Source organism: Myotis daubentonii, chromosome X, assembly GCF_963259705.1.
Source record: "Myotis daubentonii chromosome X, mMyoDau2.1, whole genome shotgun sequence".
Classification (NCBI taxonomy): domain Eukaryota; kingdom Metazoa; phylum Chordata; class Mammalia; order Chiroptera; family Vespertilionidae; genus Myotis; species Myotis daubentonii.
Genome location: NC_081861.1, coordinates 134,812,650 through 134,832,802, shown reverse-complemented (window position 1 = coordinate 134,832,802; position 20,153 = coordinate 134,812,650). Strand labels below are relative to the sequence as shown.

Here is a 20,153-nt window from a genome sequence, read left to right as displayed (position 1 = left end):
CTGAGTAGGGCCGATAGGGGAGTTGGGGCGCCGCCACTGTCACACTCAGGGCAGGGCCAATGGGGAGGTTATGGCTCTACCCCATCACACACAGAGCAGGGCCCGTGGGGGGAGGTTGGGGCGCCACCCTCTATCAACCACAGAGCAGGGCCGATCAGGGGGTTGGGGCGTCGCACCCTGTCACAGAGCTGCAGGGCGATCAGGGGGTTGGGGAGCTCCCCCCTATCAGGCACAGAGCAGGGCTGATCAGGGGGTTGGGGCGCCTTCCCCTGTCACGAACAGAGCAGGGCAGATAGGGAGGTTGTGGCCCCGCCCCCTGTCACACACAGAGCCACAGGGCAATCAGGGGGTTTGGGCGCTGCCCCCTGTCACACTGATCCCGGTGCCGGGAGGCCTCTCGGCTCCACTGATCCCGGTGCTGGGAGGCATATTAACCTTTTACTATATAGGATAGAGGCCTGGTGCATGGGTGGGGGCCGGCTGGTTTTCCCTGAAGGGTGTCCTGGATCAGGGTGGGGGTCCCCACTGGGGTGCCTGGCCAGCCTGGGTGAGAGGATGATAGCTGTTTGCAGCTTGTCACACACCCTTCAGGGTGGGGTCCCCACTGGGGTGCCTGGCCAGTCTGGGTGAGGGGCTGAGGGCTGTTTTCAGGCTGGTGGATGACTGAAGCTCCCAACTGCTCCTTTTTCTCTTTTTCTTTTTCTTTTTATTCTGGGCCTGCTTTAGCTCTGGCTCCAGCTCTGAGGCCTCTGCTGCTGAAAGCAGGTATCTGGTTTGTTTGGGTTCTATAATCGAAACACTGTATCAACTCCAGCTCTGAGATCCCGGCTGGCTGAAAGCAGGTTTCTGGGGTTTTGTTTAGCTTCTGTATTTGTAACAATGTTTCAAACTGCAAGCTCAGAGGCTGGCAGTGGCAGGCGGGGAACGTTGGAGTCCTCCGTCACTGAAGCAAGCAAGCCTCATGTTAGCTTCAAGCTGCCTGGCTGCCGGCCGCCATCTTGGCTAGGAGTTAATTTGCATATTGCCCTGATTAGCCAATGGGAAGGGTAGCAGACATATGGCTAATTACCATGTTTCTCTTTTATTAGATAGGATGACATTCAAAATATAATAATCAAGTGCAGCTTTGTGTAGTATCGGCCTAATAAGGAGAATGGAATTCTTTTTTGTTGTTGTTAATCCTCACCCGAGGATATTTTTCCATTGATTTCTAGAGAGAGTGGAAGGGAAAGGGAGAGATAGAAAGAGAGAGAGAAACATTGATGTGAGAGAGACAATTGATTGGTTGCTACCCGCACGTGCCCTCACCTCAGGCCTGGGGATTGAGCCTGCAACCTAGGTACATGCCCTTGACCAGAATCGAACCCAGAACCAGGAGGTCACAGTTTGATTCCTAGTCAGGGCACATGTCCGGGTTCTGGGCTCAATCCCCACTAGGGGGTGTGCAGGATTGAGCCGATCCATGATTCTCTCTCATCATTGATGTTTCTTTCTCTCTCTCCCTCTCCCTTCTTCTCTGAAACCAATACAAATATATTTAATGAAAAAATAAAAGAAAGAAATGTGTGGAACAAAGATGAAGCAATACAAATATTATTTACGTCTAAAAATTATGTAACAAAAGATGAGTTTGGGTAATCCTAAGTGTACAAATTGATCGCAAACTTAAAAAAAAAAACCCAAACAACCACACCCTAGCCCTGGCTGGTTTGGCTTGGTGGTTGGAACATTGGCCTATGGACTGAAGGGTCTCGGGTTCGATTCCCAATCAAGGACACCTACTTCATTTGCAGGCTCGATCCCCAGCCCAAGTCAGGGTGAATGTGGGAGGCAACCAATCAATGTGCCTCTCTCACTTCGATGTTTCTCTCTCTCTCTCTCTCTCTCTCTCTCTCTCTCTCTCTCTCCCCCCCCCTCCTTCCTCACCTCCACTCTCTCTTAAAAAAATCAATAGAAAAAATATCCTCGGGTGAGGATTAAAAACAAACTAGCCCTAACCAGTGTGGTTCAGTGGATAGAGCATCGGCCTGCGGACTGAAAGGTCCCAGGTTTGATTCCGGTCAAGGGCATGTACCTTGGTTGCGGGCACATCCCCAGTTGGGGGTGTGCAGGAGGCAGCTGATCGATGTTTCTCTCTCATCGATTCTAACTCTCTATCCCTCTCCCTTCCTCTCTGTAAAAAATCAATAAAATATATTTTTTTAAAATACTAAAAACACCCTAGAGTTTTCTAAGTAAAAGGACACATTTCCCCATTTCTGGCCCTCACTTTCCCCTAATTCCGCTCTCCGGAGTTCACTGCTGCTAGCATTTTGGTGAGAAACCTTGCACCCGCCCTGCCCCCACCTACACATACACACAAACTCACAAAAATACACCTTCTCTGCCTGGCTCGGCGAATATTTAAATCACTTTATAAATAACTTTCTTCCACCTAGCTTCAGTTTTGAAAATTTCAAGCACAGTCAATAAATGATTTGGCAACAGTTAAGAAATCACAAGTTCCCCTCCTTCCCATATAAACTTCTGCAAACCGCATGCTACGTTCCACTGATGGTAAAGCGACCACTTTCAGGAAGTCCGCCCGTTTCTCTTCTGCGCCTGCATCTGCTGCCGAGCGGGTACCACGGCGGCGCTGCGTGCGGGCTATGCCATGAGATATTAGGAGGGTCGACAGCAGAAAAGCGGTAAGCTGTTTCTATTCCTTTACCAAAGCTTTCCAACAAAATAGGTGATCCCCCCCCACCCCCCGAAATATGGTTTGGTGGCCAATGGTGTGAACAGGGACAGAGGTGAATGGGTTTCGTGTTGAAACAACTCGAAGAGTAGGCACCGTGGCCTGGGATGCAGATTTTCCCAATCAGATGCGCTGGTCTTACTATTTGGGGCAAGAGGAGAAGCCAATGCCGACTTAGGAGCTGCACTGGGCATTCCTCCCTGGTCCTGCCAGAAACAGCCCGCAGGGTTGGAGTGAAGTGGGTAGGACGTGTCTCTCCTGCTGCTTCTACAGAAAGGTCCACTGTCCCCTCCCAGGCCCGGGTCACCACTGGAGCCCAGGCACAGCTGGACATCAGTGCAGTAAGAGGGCCTCAAGCTTCAGTATCAGTTGCTACTTTCATTGTTCGGACCATGTAAGGAACATGTTCCTAGTTCTACAATCATAGTCTCTAGAGCAGCGGTTCTCGACCTGTGGGTCGTGACCACTTTGGGGGGTCGAACGACCCTTTCACAGGGGTCGCCTAAGACCATCGGAAAACACATCTATAATTACATATTGTTTTTGTGATGAATCGCTATATGCTTTCATTATGTTCCATGTGTAACAATGAAATTGGGGGTCACCACAACATGAGGAACTGTATTAAAGGGTCGCGGCATTAGGAAGGTTGAGAACCACTGCTCTAGTGTTTAGGCGGAGCCGGTGGTCAGTTTTTGTTATTGTTAAGAACTGCCAGATTGAAAAATAAACTTTATAATTTTTTTTGGTTAATCCTCACCCTAGGATATTTTTTCCATTGATTTTTAGAGAGTGGAAGGGAGGGGAGGGAAGAGAGAGAGGGAGAAAGAGTGAAAGGGAGGGAAAGAGAGAGAGAGTGGGAGAGAAATATCAATATGAGGGAGACACATCGATTAGTTGCCTCCCACATGCACCCTGACCAAGCCCGGGGATCGAGCCTGCAACCCAGGTACGTGCCCTTGACCGGGACGCCAATCCCCAACCCTTCGGTGCGCGTGCCAACGCTCCAACCACTGAGCATACTGCCCAGGGCCAAACTCTATAATTTTAAAAAATATGTTTTCTAGAAAATTTAATGAGACCTAAGAACAACTGAAAAAGTCTGATTTCAAGAGAAGCTCATCTGAAACTTACCCTTTTTGTCCATACCTATTTAGTGCTTATTAAGGATCTTGGAGTCATTTCATCACCATTTAATGCATACTTACGTTGATGTTAATTTTTGCATCCATTTGATGCCATTATAGAACTGGAATGTAAATGAATCGTGCGCTAAAATGTTGTAATGCTTTTAGAATGACCTCCATGGCCCACAGAGAACTGGGCCGTCGGGGCCGATGACGTGTATGGAATGGCAATTGAAGTCAATGTCAACTTGATATTTGTCCAGTGCCTTGACTGTGTATCAGAATCGCACAGGGGCTTTTAGGAAATGTGCTACCAGGCTGAGCCCTGGCCCAATAAATCAGAATCTTGGGGTGGGGTGGGGTGGGGTGGGGTGCGGGTGGGGTGGGGGTTGTAGCTTTCCAGCTTCCCAGGCATGTCAGCGTGCAGCCATAGCTGAGAAGCGCCTCCTGGAGCAGCACGTGACGGCCCAGTGGTCCTTGCACTAAACAGCACGGTGTGTTTTAGGGGTGACGAGTCCTCGGGAAGGCCTGAAACTTCTTCGTGAGCCCCTTAGCTTGATTTCAGAAAGCAGAGGAAAAGTTCCGGAGCCCTGGCCAGGTAGCTCAGTTGGTTAGAGCCGCATCCCCATATGCAAGGTTTCGGGTTCGATCCCCAGGCAGGGCACATACCAAAATTAACCAATGAATGCATAAATAAGTGGAACAACAAGTCTCTCTCTCTCTCTCTCTCTCTCTCTCTCTCTCTAATAAATAAATGAATAATTTTTTTAAAAAGCCCATCAGGCATGGCTCAGTGGTTGAGTGCCAACCTATGAACCAGGAGGTCAGGGTTCGATTCTCGGTCAGGGCACATGCCCGGGGTTGTGGGCTCGATCCCCAGTGTAGGGTGTGCAGAAGGCAGCTGATCCATGATTCTCTCTCATCATTGATATTTCCATATCTCTCTCCCTTCTCCCTTCCTCTGAAATCAATAGAAATATATTTTTAAAAAATAATAGTAAATAAATAAATGGAGATGCTGGATTTGTTATTTTTGAACTATTACCCCCAGTTTATGACTATTCAGGGCTATAAGGACACAGCAATGTAGATGCACAACCCATGGTTCTGGGTCCGCATTAGCAAGCCCAGGCTGGTGGCCTGCTCAGGTGGCTACATGAGCTGTCGGTGGGTGTATAAGGCGAAAATCAGTGCATTTCCAGTCCTTCTACGGGATTACAGAGTGCTCCGTGATAGACTGAGGGGTGCAGAAAGGCATTGTGGGTAATCTGCCAGCACTTGAATCCTGAAGGTTCCAGGTATGGCTATGAGGACGTTGCTGATCATGGAAACCAGATCATTGCCAACTAGCCTCTTGGTCGCGGCCCTACCAATCTGTTAATTACGTGTAGGCTCAGTTTCAGCTCTGCCACCTACTGTCCGAGTGACGTTGGGCAAAGTAGACTTTCTGAGCCTCAGGTTCCAAGTCTGTGAAATGGGAGCTTCTGATTTGTAGGAGAATTAAACAAGAAAATGCGTTACTCGCACTCAACCCAGTGTTTGCCTTGTGGTAAAGCACTCACCAAGTGTTCCCTGCCATATTTCCCAGAATTCAAATAGCATAATTTTTCATATTTTTTAAAAGAAAGAATCCTTTTTTAAAAATATATATATTTTTATTGATTTCAGAGAGGAAGGGAGAGGGAGAAAGACAGAGAAGCATCAATGATGAGAAAAAATCATTGATTGGCTGCCTTCTGCACGCCCCACATTGGGGATCAAGTCTGCAACCCGGGCATGTGCCCTGACCCGGAATTGAACCTGACCTCCTGGTTCATAGGTCGATGCTCAGCCACTGAGCCACACTGGCTGGGCTTTCATATTTTTTATTTATGTAAAATCAGGATCCATCTGTTCATTGATGTGTCCATTTAATGTGATAGAGGTTTCTTTCATCTTCCAAAGCTGTTCATGAGTCCATCAAATTTGGACAAAATATGGTATTTGTGGATAAAAGAAAGTATCTATTATTAATTGTAAATTTCATCTGAGGTGACAAAGCCTATCTGCACAACCATTTCTTTATTAGTTTCTTTTCATAATATATCATCAGTGGTCAACATAGGCAACTATAAATTAATCAGCACCCATTAAAAATTAGAAATAGCCCTGGGTGGTGTGGCTCAGTGGTAGAGCATCAACCTGCACACCCTGGTCAAGGGCACATACCTGGGTTGCATGCTCCATCCCTGCCCCAGTTGGGGTACGTGTGGGAGGCAGCCAATCCAGGTGTCTCTCTTATCTCTCTCTCTCTCTCTCTCTCTCAAAATTAATTTTAAAAAAATCCTTGGGTAAGGATTAAAAAAGAGAGAGAAATATTTCTTTCTTGGCAAAAATTCCGTTCTGGTTGAATCCCACATCATGCCCAAGCAGCTAAGTAATCCAGTTGGGGGATGAATCACATCTTATAATCAATAGGTCCTCTTGACCCTATAGCAAGGGTGGGCAACCCCTGGCACGCGTGCCAAACATGGCACGCCAGTAACTTTTGCTGACACGGGAAACCCTCTCTTATAATCTTCCATTTACAATTTTTTTCTTAATATCAACTTTTTTATTTTTCAGATAAATTCAGTGTAGGTGCATGTTAGATAAATAAATCATTTTACATAACATGTATACATCATCATGGACTGTGTGTTTGTCGCTCGAATGAATTTTATTATTTCTTCAAGGTTCTTCACATACGTACACCTTCAGAGATATCAAGTAGGCGTAACATGTTCTCAAAAAATTAGGGTTGGCACACAGAAGAATTTTGAGTCAGAGATGTTGCTGGTTTGGGCACGCACTCACAAAAAGGTTGCCCACCCCTGCCCTATCATGTTAGGGGGCAATCAGCAGGACTCATGCTGAGAAAGGGGTGCAGCTGGGCAGCTGGGCAAATCACATCTCGGTAAAGGAAGCCTTTAAAAGAGAGAAGGAAGGACGCTTGTTGCGACATCTCTGCTGGCAACCCAGGACATGGGTGTGAAAGGGTAAGAAGCGCTTGATCCCAGAAAGGCAGCCTTGGGCATCTGGTAGACCCCCTTCGCCTCAGAGTGAGCCAACAGCCACCCCCAGGACCCAGCCCAGGAGGGGGTGAGCGCTGAAGGCAGGGCAGTCTCTGGGCTGGGTCCTGGGGGTGGCCTTTGGCTCGCTCTGAGTCCCAGAGATCCTCAGCTAAGGCAGACTTCTCCTAGCTGTTCTTCCAACTACGCTGGTCTTTTCAAATTGTGTTTTTGGGGTCCAAGTTGAGAAGGAAGGTTTCGACAAGGACTGAGACAGGTTGTGTTTTGTTTTTGAAAAAATATATTTTTTATTGATTTCAGAGAGGAAGGGGAAGGGACAAAGAGAGAGAGAAACATCAATGATGACAGAGAATCATGGATCGGCTGCCTCCTGCACACCTCCTACTGGGGATGGAGCCCACAACCTGGGCATGTGCCCTTGACAGGAATCGAACCTCGACCTCCTGGTTCATAGGTCGGCGCTCAACCACTGCGCCACACTGGCCGGGTGGGACAGGTCATTTTTATCATACTATTTGGCTCCTTCCAAACCCGAGGAGTTTTGGCTTTTCATGTGCCATGGACCCAACCGAAGAACTGACTCTGCACAGAAAATAGGAAAACAGTTGTGAAATCGCTTCCTCCGTAGCCAACAGCTGGCTTGGGCCGGGAGGGGAAGTTAGGCAGATTGCTTTCTCTAAAGACATGGGTCTGGATTTTTTGTGGGTGTTCCAAAGCCACACCCGGTGAAAGGTCCAGACCACGCAGACTTGGTCACCCTCAGGGTGTTCTGCGCCGTGAGCTCACCAAGGCCATGTCCAGCCCAAGGGCTTTGTGCTGGCAGCTTGAACTTCTCTTGACAGTGAGTTCCATTAACACTCACTTACCCGCTCTCTGCTCTCACTCTCTGCTTCCTGCGGCTGCCATAACAGAGTCGCCCAAACTTCGTGGCTGGAAACAATAGACTTGTCTCCTCTCCCGATAGCGGAGGCCAGAAGTGCGCCATCTAGGTGTTGTCCCCGGGGGTGGGGGTGGGGGGTTCCTTCTCGTGGGCTCAGTGGGAAACCGTCTCATGCCTTTCTCCTGGCTCCCTGCGGAGCAGGCCAGTCCTCGGTGTCCTTGGCTTGTAGCCTCCTCACTCTGATCTCTGCGTCCATCCTCGCGTGGCCTTCTTTCCTGTGTTTGCCTGTATCCAATGTCCCTCTTCTTCTTCTAATAGATTTTTATTGGTTTCAGAGAGGAATGGAGAGGGAGAGAGAGAGAGAAACATCAAAGATGACAGAGAATCATGGATCGGTTGCCTCCAGCACGCCCCCGACTGGGGATCGAGCCTGCAACCCGGGTATGTGCCCTTGCCAGAATCAAACCCGGGACCCTTCAGTCCGCAGGCAAGTGCTCTATCTACTGAGCCAAACTGGTTAGGACCAAATATCCCTTTTCTTAGAAGGATATCAGTCATTGGATTGGGGCGCACACTAACCCAGTATGACCTTGATTCCATCTGTAAAGACCCTACTTCCACATAAGGCCGCATTCACATGTCCAGAGGTTCAAACTACTTCAACATGATTTGTAGGGGGACACGGTTCAACCTGCAACACTTTCCTTTTCTGACCCTCTGTTCTGCCACTTCCAGGCAATGCTGGTCCTTTACGTCACCAGCTCTCAGTCTAGTACTGAATCTACTTTCCAGAAAGTACCTCCTACTTGTCTCAGGGCCTGATCTGAGCCGTTATGCCCTCATTGACAACCAGGGCCGACTTGTCCTTAGGTACAGAAGGCACAGGGCCTGCGGCTCACGACACGTTTCATTGTTGTTGTTAATCCTCACCTGAGGATATTTTTTCCATTGACTTTTAGAGAGAGCAGAAGAGAGAGAGGGGGGAGAGAGAAAACACACACACATTGATGTGAGAGAGACACATCGATTGGTTGCCTCTCGCACGCGCCCTGATCAAGACCAGGACCAAACCTGCAACCCAGGTACGTGCCCTTGACCAGGAATTGAATCCAAGACTCTTCGGTGTGCAAACTGGTGCTCTAACCACTGAGCAACCGGCCAGAGCAGGTTCATGATACTTTAAGGAAATATTATAATTACTTTAGAAATCAGCAAAATAATGAATATAATCTAGCCTGAATTATATTCATTTTTATTATCCTCACGCAAGGATCTTTTTCCATTAATTTTTAGGGAGAGTGGAAGGGAGAAGGAGAGAGAGAGAGAAACATCAATGTGAAAGAAACACATTGATTGGTTGCCTCCCACACAAGACCCGACCAGGGCACAGGCCGGGGAGGAGCCTGCAACTGAGGTACATGCCCTTGACCAGAATCGAACCCAGGACCCTTCAGTTCGCAAGCTGACGGTCTATCCACTGAGCCACACCAGCTAGGGCTATATTCATTTTTTACCAAAAGGATCATAAAATATAATAGTTACTGTGTTTTTTTTAATGGCAGAAGGGGGCCATGGAGGCCTAAGTGCCCCAGGCCCATGAACGCCACAGCTTGGCCCCGCCAACAGCATATTCTATTTCTTGATTTGACATACGCCAAGGAAAATTCAGGACTTGCTGACGTGTCCGCACCAAAGGAGATTGAAGTATTGACCCACAATCCCTGATCGGACACCTGTGGACCAGAGTTGTGTGAACGTTGAGTATTCTTATTTTAGCAAGATAACATGTACCTGCACGCTACATGACAGCTCACTCCCAGCGGCTCTGGGTCACGCTGCGGCTGTTTCCGCCGTGAAACCAGAGGCTCATGCTAAGTGGCTAAATCAAGATGACCGTAGCCTTGGGTCCGTCCAGATCGGGGTTTGCTGCCCAATACATTTACAAAATCTTCTGGTGCTCAGGCCTTTTGAAATTTCAGAATGAAAAAGGGGACTGAGAAGCTGTGCCAGACAGGACCTATGTGAATGAAAGAAATCCTACACCAGCCCTGAGCAGTGGTTAGGGCATTGGCCATTGCACCCAAGGGCTGCAAGTTCAATTCCCGCTCAAGAGCACGTACCTCGGTTGCAGGCTTGATCACTGGCCCTGGTTGGGGCACATGCAGGAGGCAACCAATCAGTGTGTTGTTCCTCTCACATCGATGTTTCTCTCTGTCTCTCCCTCTCTCTTCCACTCTCCCTAAAAAGAATCAATGGAAAAATTGCCTCAGGTGAGGATTAACAGTCAATCAATAAATTAAATTAAATTAAATTAAATTAAATTAAATTAAATTAAATGTTGCTATCTGTCTGTCAAGTGTTTTAATTTTTTTAAATAGTGTTTATCCCAATGACTAAGTTTTGGTGTGTCCCCTTAAATTGTGGACTCGTGACCCTGCTACTGTGCCTGTCTGTCTTCCCAGTGAGATCCTCCAGTCTGCTGCTGGGGGTGCTGGAGTGCGAAGCTCAGGAGCCCGTGGCTGCCAGAGTCCCCAGAACCCGGGGAGCCAGGAGGTCGGGATTCCACACTCCAGACGCTGACTGTTCTTTCACCCTCGTGTTTTCTCTTCGGCAGTTGTCCGGGCCTTCGGTCATGCCTGGAGGCCTGAACCCACGGCTCTGGATTCGACCTTTCCAGATAGTAAGTCTCAGGGAGGGGATCGGCACGGCTCCAACCTCCCCTGAAGGCCCCTAGCCAGTCCCCTGCCATGGCTGCTGCCCCCTTTCCAGAGTCAGGCCGCCGGGATGTGAATGGGCCTCACTCTGGCTGACCTTGAGGCTTCTCTGCTGCGTCACCGACGGCCCAACCACCTACACTGGGCATCTTCCTCACCTTCCTCCACATCCCTTGTCTGCTGTGGTCGCCTCCTGTGCCTTCTCTGATCTTGGAGGGTCCTAGCCTTTACTGTCACTTTAATGGGAACCTTCAGTTGTCAGGCTCAAACAGCTGAAGTCTCTCTCTCTCTCTCTCTCTCTCTCTCTCTCTCTCTCTCTCTCCCTCCCTCTCCCTCTCGCTCTCACCTCTCCCTCTCTATCGCTCCCCCTCTTCCTCTCCCCTTCCCTTCCTCCCTCCTTTTCTCCCTCCCTTCCTCTCTCCTTCCCAGCTTCTCGGTTTTATTTGCATAGTTCCACTTTCCATCTTCTTTGCATAATTGCCCTTTCCCCTCTATTTTATTTGTAGAGTTGCTAGTTCTCTCTTCTTTCTTTCTTCTTCTTCTTCTTTTTTTTTTTTCCATCGTTGTTATTTCTCTCATTTACTGGCAGACTTGCCATTTGTCCCCTGCAGGCTGGATGGTTCCCTCTTAATGACAGCAAGTTCTCCCTGGGTTCCTTCTCACTCTGTCTGGGACCTGGTTTCCTCTGAAGTCATTTTGGAGCCACAACTCTTGGTAGCCAGAGGCCTGGGTGTGACCAAGAGGAAGAGAGAGGAACATCAATGATGAAAGAGAATCACTGATTGGCTGCCTCCTGCACGCCCCCTACTGGGAATCAAGCCCACAACCCAGGCATGTGCCCTTGACCAGGATTGAACCAGGGACCCTTCAGTCCGCAGGCCGATGCTCTATCCACTGAGCAAAACCAGCTAGGGCCACACCCTGGCACTCTTGGTTCCTATCTAAGACTCCTCTGAAGGCACAGCATGGGCAACTTGGAGGAATGCTCTCAGGGCCTTTGCATATGCTGGACCAGTCTTTGGACTTCTTTCTGCCCTATACATGCCAATCACAGCTCAAGCTTCACTTCCTCAGGGAAGTCTTTCCCAGCCTCCCTGAGCAGGTCAGAGCCTCCTCTGTTGGCTCTTATGGTATCACATGCTTCTTGGTGTCACAGTTGAAATGGTGTGATGTTGAGTTTAACTCATGTCTAACTCACTAGACCAGCGGTTCTCAACCTGTGAGGTGCGACCCCTTTGGGGGTCGAACGACCCTCTCACAGGGGTCGCCTAAGACCATCGGAAAACACATATATAATTACATACTGTTTTTGTGATGAATCACTATGCTTTCATGATGTTCAATTTGTAACAATGAAATTGGGGGTCACCACAGCATGAGGAACTGTATGAAAGGGTCACGGCCTTAGGAAGGTTGAGAACCACTGCCCTAGATGGTGAGCTAATGACTAAGCTGTGCGTGGAATCACATAGACTCCCAGGCCACCTCCTAGCTAGGAAATGTCAGGGAAGAATCGGGAAGTTCCTTCCGAATCCAGCTATGTTCACACTTGGAACTCACCCAGGCTTATGTGTGCTTAGATGCCAAGAAAATATAACATAACCCGGGTCACCTCCCAAAGTTGCTCACGTCCCCAAGCTTCATGGTCCCTTGGCGCCCCTGTGTCTCCCAGGGGAGATGCCGGGCCTGCAGACCTGGCGTGGCCCCTGCCAGTTTTCAAGCCATTAAACCTCTCTTCACACATGTTATCCAGACCTATTTTCTATTTCTACACAGCAAATAGCCCCCACATTTAGAGATTTCAAACGCTAGCCACTTATTAGCTGCACTTCCTGTAGGTCAGAGGCTGGGTAGGCGTGTCTGGCTTGTCTGCTCTAGGTCTCATAAGGCCAATGTCAATGTGTTGGCCAAGCTGGTCTTTTAGCTAGAGGCTCTGGATAAGGATCCATTTCCAAGTTCATTCAGGTTGTCAGTCAGCTTTAGTTCTTTTTTTGTTTTTTGTTTTTTGTGGGGGTTTTTTGGTATTGATTTCAGAGAGGAAGGGAGAGGGAGAGAGATAGAAACATCAATGATGAGAGAGAATCATTGATCAGCTGCCTCCTGCATGCCCCCTACTAGAGATCGAGCCTACAACCTGGGCATGTGCCCTTGACCGGAATCGAACCCAGGATCCTCCAGTCCTCAGGCTGACTCTCTATCCACTGAACCAAGCCAGCTAGGGCAGTTTTAGTTCTCTGTGGCTGTAAAATGGGGTGGGCTGGGGTGGCATTTCCTGTTGGCTGTCAGCAGGGAGCCGCTCAAGGCTGCCTGCATTCTTTGTCCATAGCCCCGTCCACCTTCAAGTCAGCATGAGCGCGTCCCATTTTTCTCCTGCCTCCAATCTTTCTGACTCTCCCTTCTGCTACTAGCAGAGAAAACTCTGCTTTTAAAGGTGCATATGATTAGATTACTAGTAAGTCCAACTTGATCTTCTCCATCTTGCCACACAATGTAACATAATTACCACAGAAACATCAGGGGGCAAAAGGCATAGGGGCCATCTTCAAATCCTGTCTACCACACCAGCTAAAGCAGGGCTTTCTTTTAGTAAAAGTTAAGCATTAAGCATTAAGTAAAGAGGACTTTGAACCATAAATATTTGGTCATGTAATAAAGTTATAGCTTAATGGTCAGGATGCATATAAGATTGTGTTTGATTGGCTAATTCTTGGTACCAGAAATCCTTATATACAAGTATAGGAACCTGATTTTTTAAAAGTCATGTTGCGCCTGGCTGGTGTGGTTCAGTGGTTGGACATCAAACCAGAAACTAAGAGGTCACTGGTTCCATTCCCAATCAGGGCACATGCCCAGTCAGGGCACATGCCCAGGTTTTGGGCTCCATCCCCAGTGTGTGTGTGTGTGTGTGTGTGTGTGTGTGTGCAGGAGGCAGCTGATTGATGATGTTTCTCATCAATGTTTGTATCTCTCTATTCCTCTCCCTTCCTCTCTCTCTAAAAATCAATTTTAAAAAAAACCCATTTTTAAAAAGTCACTTTGGAACAAAAAGGATGATTAACTACTGTTAGTTATTTAATTTTTATGTAAATCAACGAAAGTTACACCTATTTTTTGTCAGATCCGGAAAAAAATACGATATAATTGTTGGTGTGCCACAGCCCTTTGGTAGATGGTTTCTGTGCGCCACGAGATGCAAGCGGTTGGGAATGGCTGGTCTGTGTTTGAGGCGCTGCTATGGCAGAAAGATTTCAAAACGGGCTTGTGTAACGTGACAACTAGTGGTTACAAACAGGATGTTGGGCTCACACTGACCCAAGCCCCACTCTGCAATATATCCCCTTCTGAGAGTTGCTTAAGCTCCGACTTTGTTCCTGCCCTTACACAATATGGATGATAATAGAACCCATCTGGCCGTGTCGCTGCGAGCATCGATACGGGTGAGAACATGTATGTGTTGCGCACAATGACGGGCACTTTGTTTGTTGTTGTGATTATCAACAGAAGGGATCCACTTTCCTGTCATGTAAGGCGATAAGAGAACTTAACATGTACCACCATGGAGGCGTAGAAAACTTGTGGGAAATGCCAATAGCGAGGCGTGGCTGTGGAGATACAGTAGAGATGAGTCTACCTGGAGATCACGAATGCTACTGTAATAGAAGCTGGATCTAAACCGTCCTTGGGACTGGCCAAAGTTTCATCGAGCGTTATATTAACAGGTTGAAACGATAGCTACAGAGCTTGCTGTGCTATAGATCTCGCATGAGCCATGGTTCAGCATCAGCCCATTGGGGGGGGGGCGGGCGGGGGAGGCACCTTGATGAATATCTCTGCAAGAGTTTCCCAGGTTTTCTCATCATCAAAATCTCAGCTCCATCTTCAACTTCTTTTTGTAAATATATTTGTATTGGTTTCAGAGAGGAGGGAGAGGGAGAGAGAGAGAGAAACATCGATGATGAGAGAGAATCATGGATCGGCTGCCTCCTGCAAGCCCCACACTGGGGATTGAGCCCGCAACCTGGGCATGTGCCCTGACTGGGAATCGAACCGTGACCTCCTGGTACATAGGTCGATGCTCAACCACTGAGCCACGCCGGCCGGGCCATCTTCAACTTCTATAGCACCTTGAAGCTGAACACAGTGAAAACTCACAATGGTTCTGAACCCATTTTAATGCAATTTATTTTGTGGTTAAGAGAACTCCCGCTTCAAGAGCCATACAAAGTATGGTGACCCTCTTGTTAATTTCCTCAGGAGACACCCGGCAGATATTGCTACTCTAATACTGTGCCCCCACCTCTGGTTTTCCTTAGGAAAACATGACCCTTCCATCTTTGCTGCTGACCTGCCTTGTCCTGCTAACCTCAGATTCCTGTGGCTTCTCCACGGAGACCAATTATTTGAGAAGAAGCTTTCCTTGCGACGAGAAAATACAAAATGGCAGCTCTGTTATCGTGGAATGCAACAACCGGCGACTGCAAGAAGTCCCCCAGACCGTGGGCCCAGATGTCACGGAGCTAGACCTCTCTGATAACTCCATCACACACATCACGAACGGATCCTTCCAGAGGCTGCACAATCTCACCACCATCAACCTCAACCGCAACGCCATGCTGCCACCCTACTTTGAAAATTACCGGAGAAATAAAAAAGGCATGACCATCACTGACGGCGCGTTCCTCAACTTGCAAAAGCTAACGGAGTTACTACTTGAGAACAACCAGTTAGACAAAATACCCTCTGGCTTGCCGGAGTCTTTGAGGTGGCTGAGCCTAACTCAAAACGAAATCATTTCAGTCACTAAAAACAGCACTTCCGGACTGAGGAACTTGGAAATTCTCAATTTGGGCTGGAACTGCTATTTTGGCAACGTGTGTAATAAAACTTTTAACGCCGACGGGGCCTTCGAGGAGATGGCCAACTTGAAGGAGCTCACGCTGTCCTTCAATAACCTTTCCAGGGTGCCCCGCAACCTGCCGAGATCCTTAACGAAACTGTATCTTAGCAACACCAACATCAATGCCGTCCGTGGAGCGGATTTTGAGAACCTGGGAAATTTAAGGGTCCTCGATCTGAGCGGGAACTGTCCAAGGTGCTTCAACGCTCCGTTCCCCTGTACACCTTGCCCAGGAGATGCTTCCATTTCCATAGATGGCAACGCTTTTGACAGCTTGGCCAACCTTGAATATCTCAACCTCTCTAGCACTTCCCTCCGGAAGATCAATTCAAGCTGGTTTAACAAGATGCATCATCTGAAGGAGCTGCATCTTGAATTCAACTACTTGGTACAAGAAATCGCCTCTGGGGAATTTCTAACGAAAGTGCTCTCCTTGGAAATACTGGACTTGTCTTATAACTATATAAAGGCACAATATTTAGAGTTTATGACTCTTTCCCCAAACTTCTCGAAGCTTACCTGTCTCCGGTCTTTGCATTTAAGGGGTTATGTGTTCCAGAAACTTCGGTATAAAGATTTCCAGCCCCTGATGAACCTCTCGAAATTAACGACGATCAACTTGGGCGTTAACTTTATTAATCAAATCGATTTTACCATTTTCAAGCAGCCCAAACATCTGAACGTCATTTACTTGTCGGCGAACAGAATTTCGCCCTTGGTCAAAGGTACTAGGCAAAGTAGTGCGCGTCTTTCTGCAGGCCACAGTCACGTCCTCAAACCCCGCTCAGCCGATAGCGATTTTGACCCCCATTCGAATTTTTATCACAGCACCAAGCCGTTAATAAAGCCAGAATGTGTACATTATGGCAAAGCCATCGATTTAAGCCTGAACAACATTTTCTTCATCGGGCCAAAGCAATTCAAAGATTTCCCTAAAATCGCTTGCTTAAATCTGTCTTCGAATGGCAATGGTCAAGCATTAAATGGGAGTGAGTTTTCAGGTCTGTCCCACCTCAAATATCTGGATTTTTCACACAATAAACTGGACTTTGATGCTGATAGTGCTTTCAACGAGTTGCCTGAGTTAGAAGTGCTTGATCTGAGCAACAATGAACACTATTTCCAAATTGCAGGGGTGACACACCGGCTGGGGTTTATTAAAAATTTAACGAAGCTGAAAGTTTTAAATGTGAGTCAGAACAACATTTATACCCTGACGGAGTACAACCTGAGCAGCAGTTCCCTGAAACAATTAGTTTTCAGTGGGAACCGCCTGGATATTTTGTGGAAGGCTGCAGATAAGAGGTACATGTGCATTTTCAGGAATCTCAACGTGCTGGAAGAGCTTGATATGTCCTTCAATAACCTTGAGCGTATCCCCAAACAAGCCTTCATTAACCTGCCCAGGAACCTCACCAAACTGTATCTAAATGATAATAAGTTACGTTTCTTCAACTGGACGCTACTCTTGCACTTTCCTCAGCTCCAGTTGCTTGACTTAAGTAGAAACTGTCTGTATTACTTAACGGATAGCCTATCTAAAATCACATCCTCTCTTCAGACGCTGCTACTGAGTGAAAACATAATTGCCCACATGCCCTCTGGCTTCGTTTCAGAAAACAGCAGCCTGGTAACCCTCGACTTAAGTTCCAACAAACTCAAGATGATCAACAGATCGACGTTTCAGACGAACAAGAACAGCAACTTAGCCCTTTTGAGACTAGATGGAAACCCCTTTGACTGCACCTGTGACATGGGAGATTTTCTAAGATGGATGGATGAAAATTTGAATGTCACAATTCCTCGGCTGACAGATGTCACGTGCAGCAGTCCTGGGGATCAAATAGGGAAGAGTATTGTGACTCTAGAGCTCACCACGTGTGTTTCAGACACCATTGCGGCCATATTATGTTTCTTCACATCTTTCCTGACTCTCACAGTTATGTTGGCGGCTCTGGCTCACCACTGGTTTTACTGGGATGTTTGGTTTATTTATCATGTGTGTTTAGCCAAGGTCAAAGGCTATAGGTCTCTTTCCACATCCCAAACTTTCTATGATGCTTATGTGTCTTACGACACCAAAGATGCCTCTGTTACGGACTGGGTGATCAATGAGCTGCGCTTCCACCTGGAAGAGAGTGAAGAAAAAAATGTGCTCCTGTGTTTGGAGGAGCGGGATTGGGACCCGGGATTGGCCATTATTGATAACCTCATGCAGAGCATCAACCAAAGCAAGAAAACGATATTTGTTTTAACCAGAAAGTATGCCAGAAGCTGGAGCTTCAAAACAGCGTTCTACTTGGCCTTGCAGAGGCTGATGGATGAAAACATGGACGTGATTGTATTTATTCTGCTGGAGCCAGTGTTGCAACACTCCCAGTATCTGAGGCTGCGGCAGAGAATCTGCAAGAGTTCCATCCTCCAATGGCCTGACAACCCCAAGGCGGAAGTCTTGTTCTGGCAAAGTCTGAGAAATGTGGTCCTAACAGAAAACGATTCGCGGTATAACAATTTGTATGTTGACTCCATTAAACAATACTAACTGATACTAAATCATGGTTTCTCAACGTAAGACAAAAGCACAGCAACGACTCTTCTGTCTTAGCCAGCTATTGCTGTGTAACAAATGACCCCAGAACATACTGGCTTAGAATGACAGAATTTGTTATCGTGTAGTCTCTGTGGGTCAGGAGTCCAGTCTGGCTTAGCCAGGTCCTCTGCTCGGGGTGTCTCAAAGGCTGCAATCTAGGTGTTACCAGGGCCACGGGCATCTCTTGGGGTTAAGACTGCAGTCTCTGAGAAACCCCAAGCTCACACTCATGTGGTTGCTTTTGGGATTCGCTTCCTTCTGGGCTGTTGGCCAAATGCTGCTCTCAGTTCTCAGCCACATGGACTCTCCCACATGGCAGTTTGCTTCATCAAAGCCAGCAGGAGAGAGAGGTTTTTCTGTTTTGTTTTGTTTTGTTTTGTTTAAATATATTTTTATTGATTTCAAAGAGGAAGGGAGAGGGAAAGAGAGAGAAACATCAATGATGAGAGAGAATCATGGATCGGCTGCCTCCTGCCCACTCCACACAGGGGATCAAGCCTGTAACCTGGGCATGTGTCCTGACCGGGAATGGAACTGTGACCTCCTGGCTCATAGGTCGACACTCAACCACTGAGCCATGCCGGCCAGGCCAAGAGAGAGAGAACTTGCTGGCAAGAGAGAAGTCACCATTTCTTGTAACCTAATCAGGGAGGTGATAGCCCATTTCTTTGGCCATATTCCATTGGTTAGAAGGAAATCACAGGTCCCACCCACTCAGTGGGAATGGTCATCTCCTTCAGGGGAAACTAGTCTATGACGAAGGTGGGGGGTGATTGTAATGGCCTCCATCAGAGATTGTGACTATCAGGAGGTGGGGGTCATTGTCAGCCATCTGAGCAGTGGCCTACTCCACCTTCTTTTCACTAAGAACTTTGGGAACTGTAACTGATAGTTCTGATGTTAAGTGGCTGTTTTGATTTATCGTACATCCATGGCTGTATGATTTTATTATGCTGTGGTTGCGCTAGTCTTTCTCTTAGAATTACTCATAAAAATTGGCTATAGCCGAAACCGGTTTGGCTCAGTGGATAGAGCATCGGCCTGCGGACTGAAAGGTCCCAGGTTCGATTCCGGTCAAGGGCATGTACCTTGGTTGCGGGCACATCCCCAGTAGGAGGTGTGCGGGAGGCAGCTGATCGATGTTTCTCTCTAATCGATGTTTCTAGCTCTCTATCTCTTTCCCTTCCTCTCTGTGAAAAATCAATAAAATATTTAAAATAATAATAAAAAAATAAAAATTGGCTATAATATATGCCTTCTAAGGTGTAGATGTCATTTAAAGGCTTATGTAGTTTTGAAGTGGCTTACTTTTTTACTTCTTAACCATTTTTTTAGAGTACTTATCTAAATTAAAAGTATTTGGAGTACCTGTCAGTTGTCATTGCTGAAAGTCTTGAATAATTAAAAATGCTTCATTTCACATAATGAGCATATGACAAATATACAATAGGGAAATTGATCTATAATATCAAAGAGATTGGCATCTACACTGGGTTTTTTGAGAATACTTCTTAAAAATGGTTGGTAGAGCCCTAGCCGGTGTGGCTCAGTGGATAGAGCATTGGCCCGCAGACCAAAGGGTCCTAGGTTCAATTCCGGTCAAGGACACGTACTTCGGTTGCAGGCTCCTCCTCAGCCTGGGCCCTGGTTGGGGCTCATGCAGGAGACAACTAATCGATGTGTTCCTCTCACAGCGATGTTTCTCTCTGTCTTTCCTTCTCTCTTCCACTCTCCCTAAAAATCAATGGGAAAATATTTTGGGGTAGCATTAATGAGAAATAGAGAGAGAGAGAGAGAGAGAGAGAGAAGGGAAGAAAGAAAGAAAAGTCTCTTCAGAATGAAAACAAGAAAACTCTCTAATGCACCATCCTTCCTTAAGTACATGCAGTCTCTTATTAATCTCGCAGGATGAGTTCTCTTTAAATCTGTTTTTCCGAGGAATTGAACAAAATGCTGTGTCTGAGTGGCACTTAGTATGGACACAGTGGAAGTCAGCACAAGTTTGCCAAGGACAGTTTTAGCTTTAACATTGAACCCCGTTTTGTGACCACGTTTCTCGGAAGATGTTTTGCTGGTGTGTGTTAAGGCCTGGGCACAAATATCTGAAAGCAGGATCATTCCAGGAAGGGGCGCCCTGAAAAAGAATGGTCGGGGCCGT

At 47.3% G+C, this 20,153-nt stretch overlaps 1 protein-coding gene across 1 annotated transcript; it reads left to right on the top strand.

Annotated features, from left to right (window-relative positions):
- The first annotated feature begins 2,564 nt into the window (after positions 1–2,564).
- On the top strand, positions 2,565–18,390 carry TLR8 (toll like receptor 8). The gene is made up of 2 exons (XM_059678880.1): positions 2,565–2,687; positions 14,822–18,390. Exon 2 carries the CDS (start codon positions 14,828–14,830, stop codon positions 17,945–17,947), a length of 3,120 nt encoding a protein of 1,039 aa, XP_059534863.1. The 5' UTR covers positions 2,565–2,687; positions 14,822–14,827; the 3' UTR covers positions 17,948–18,390.
- Positions 18,391–20,153: the final 1,763 nt, after the last annotated feature.

Coding starts and splice junctions, on each gene's coding strand:
- TLR8 (XM_059678880.1), top strand. CDS start 14,828: ATGACCCTTCCATCTTTGCTGCTGACCTGCCTTGTCCTGCTAACCTCA.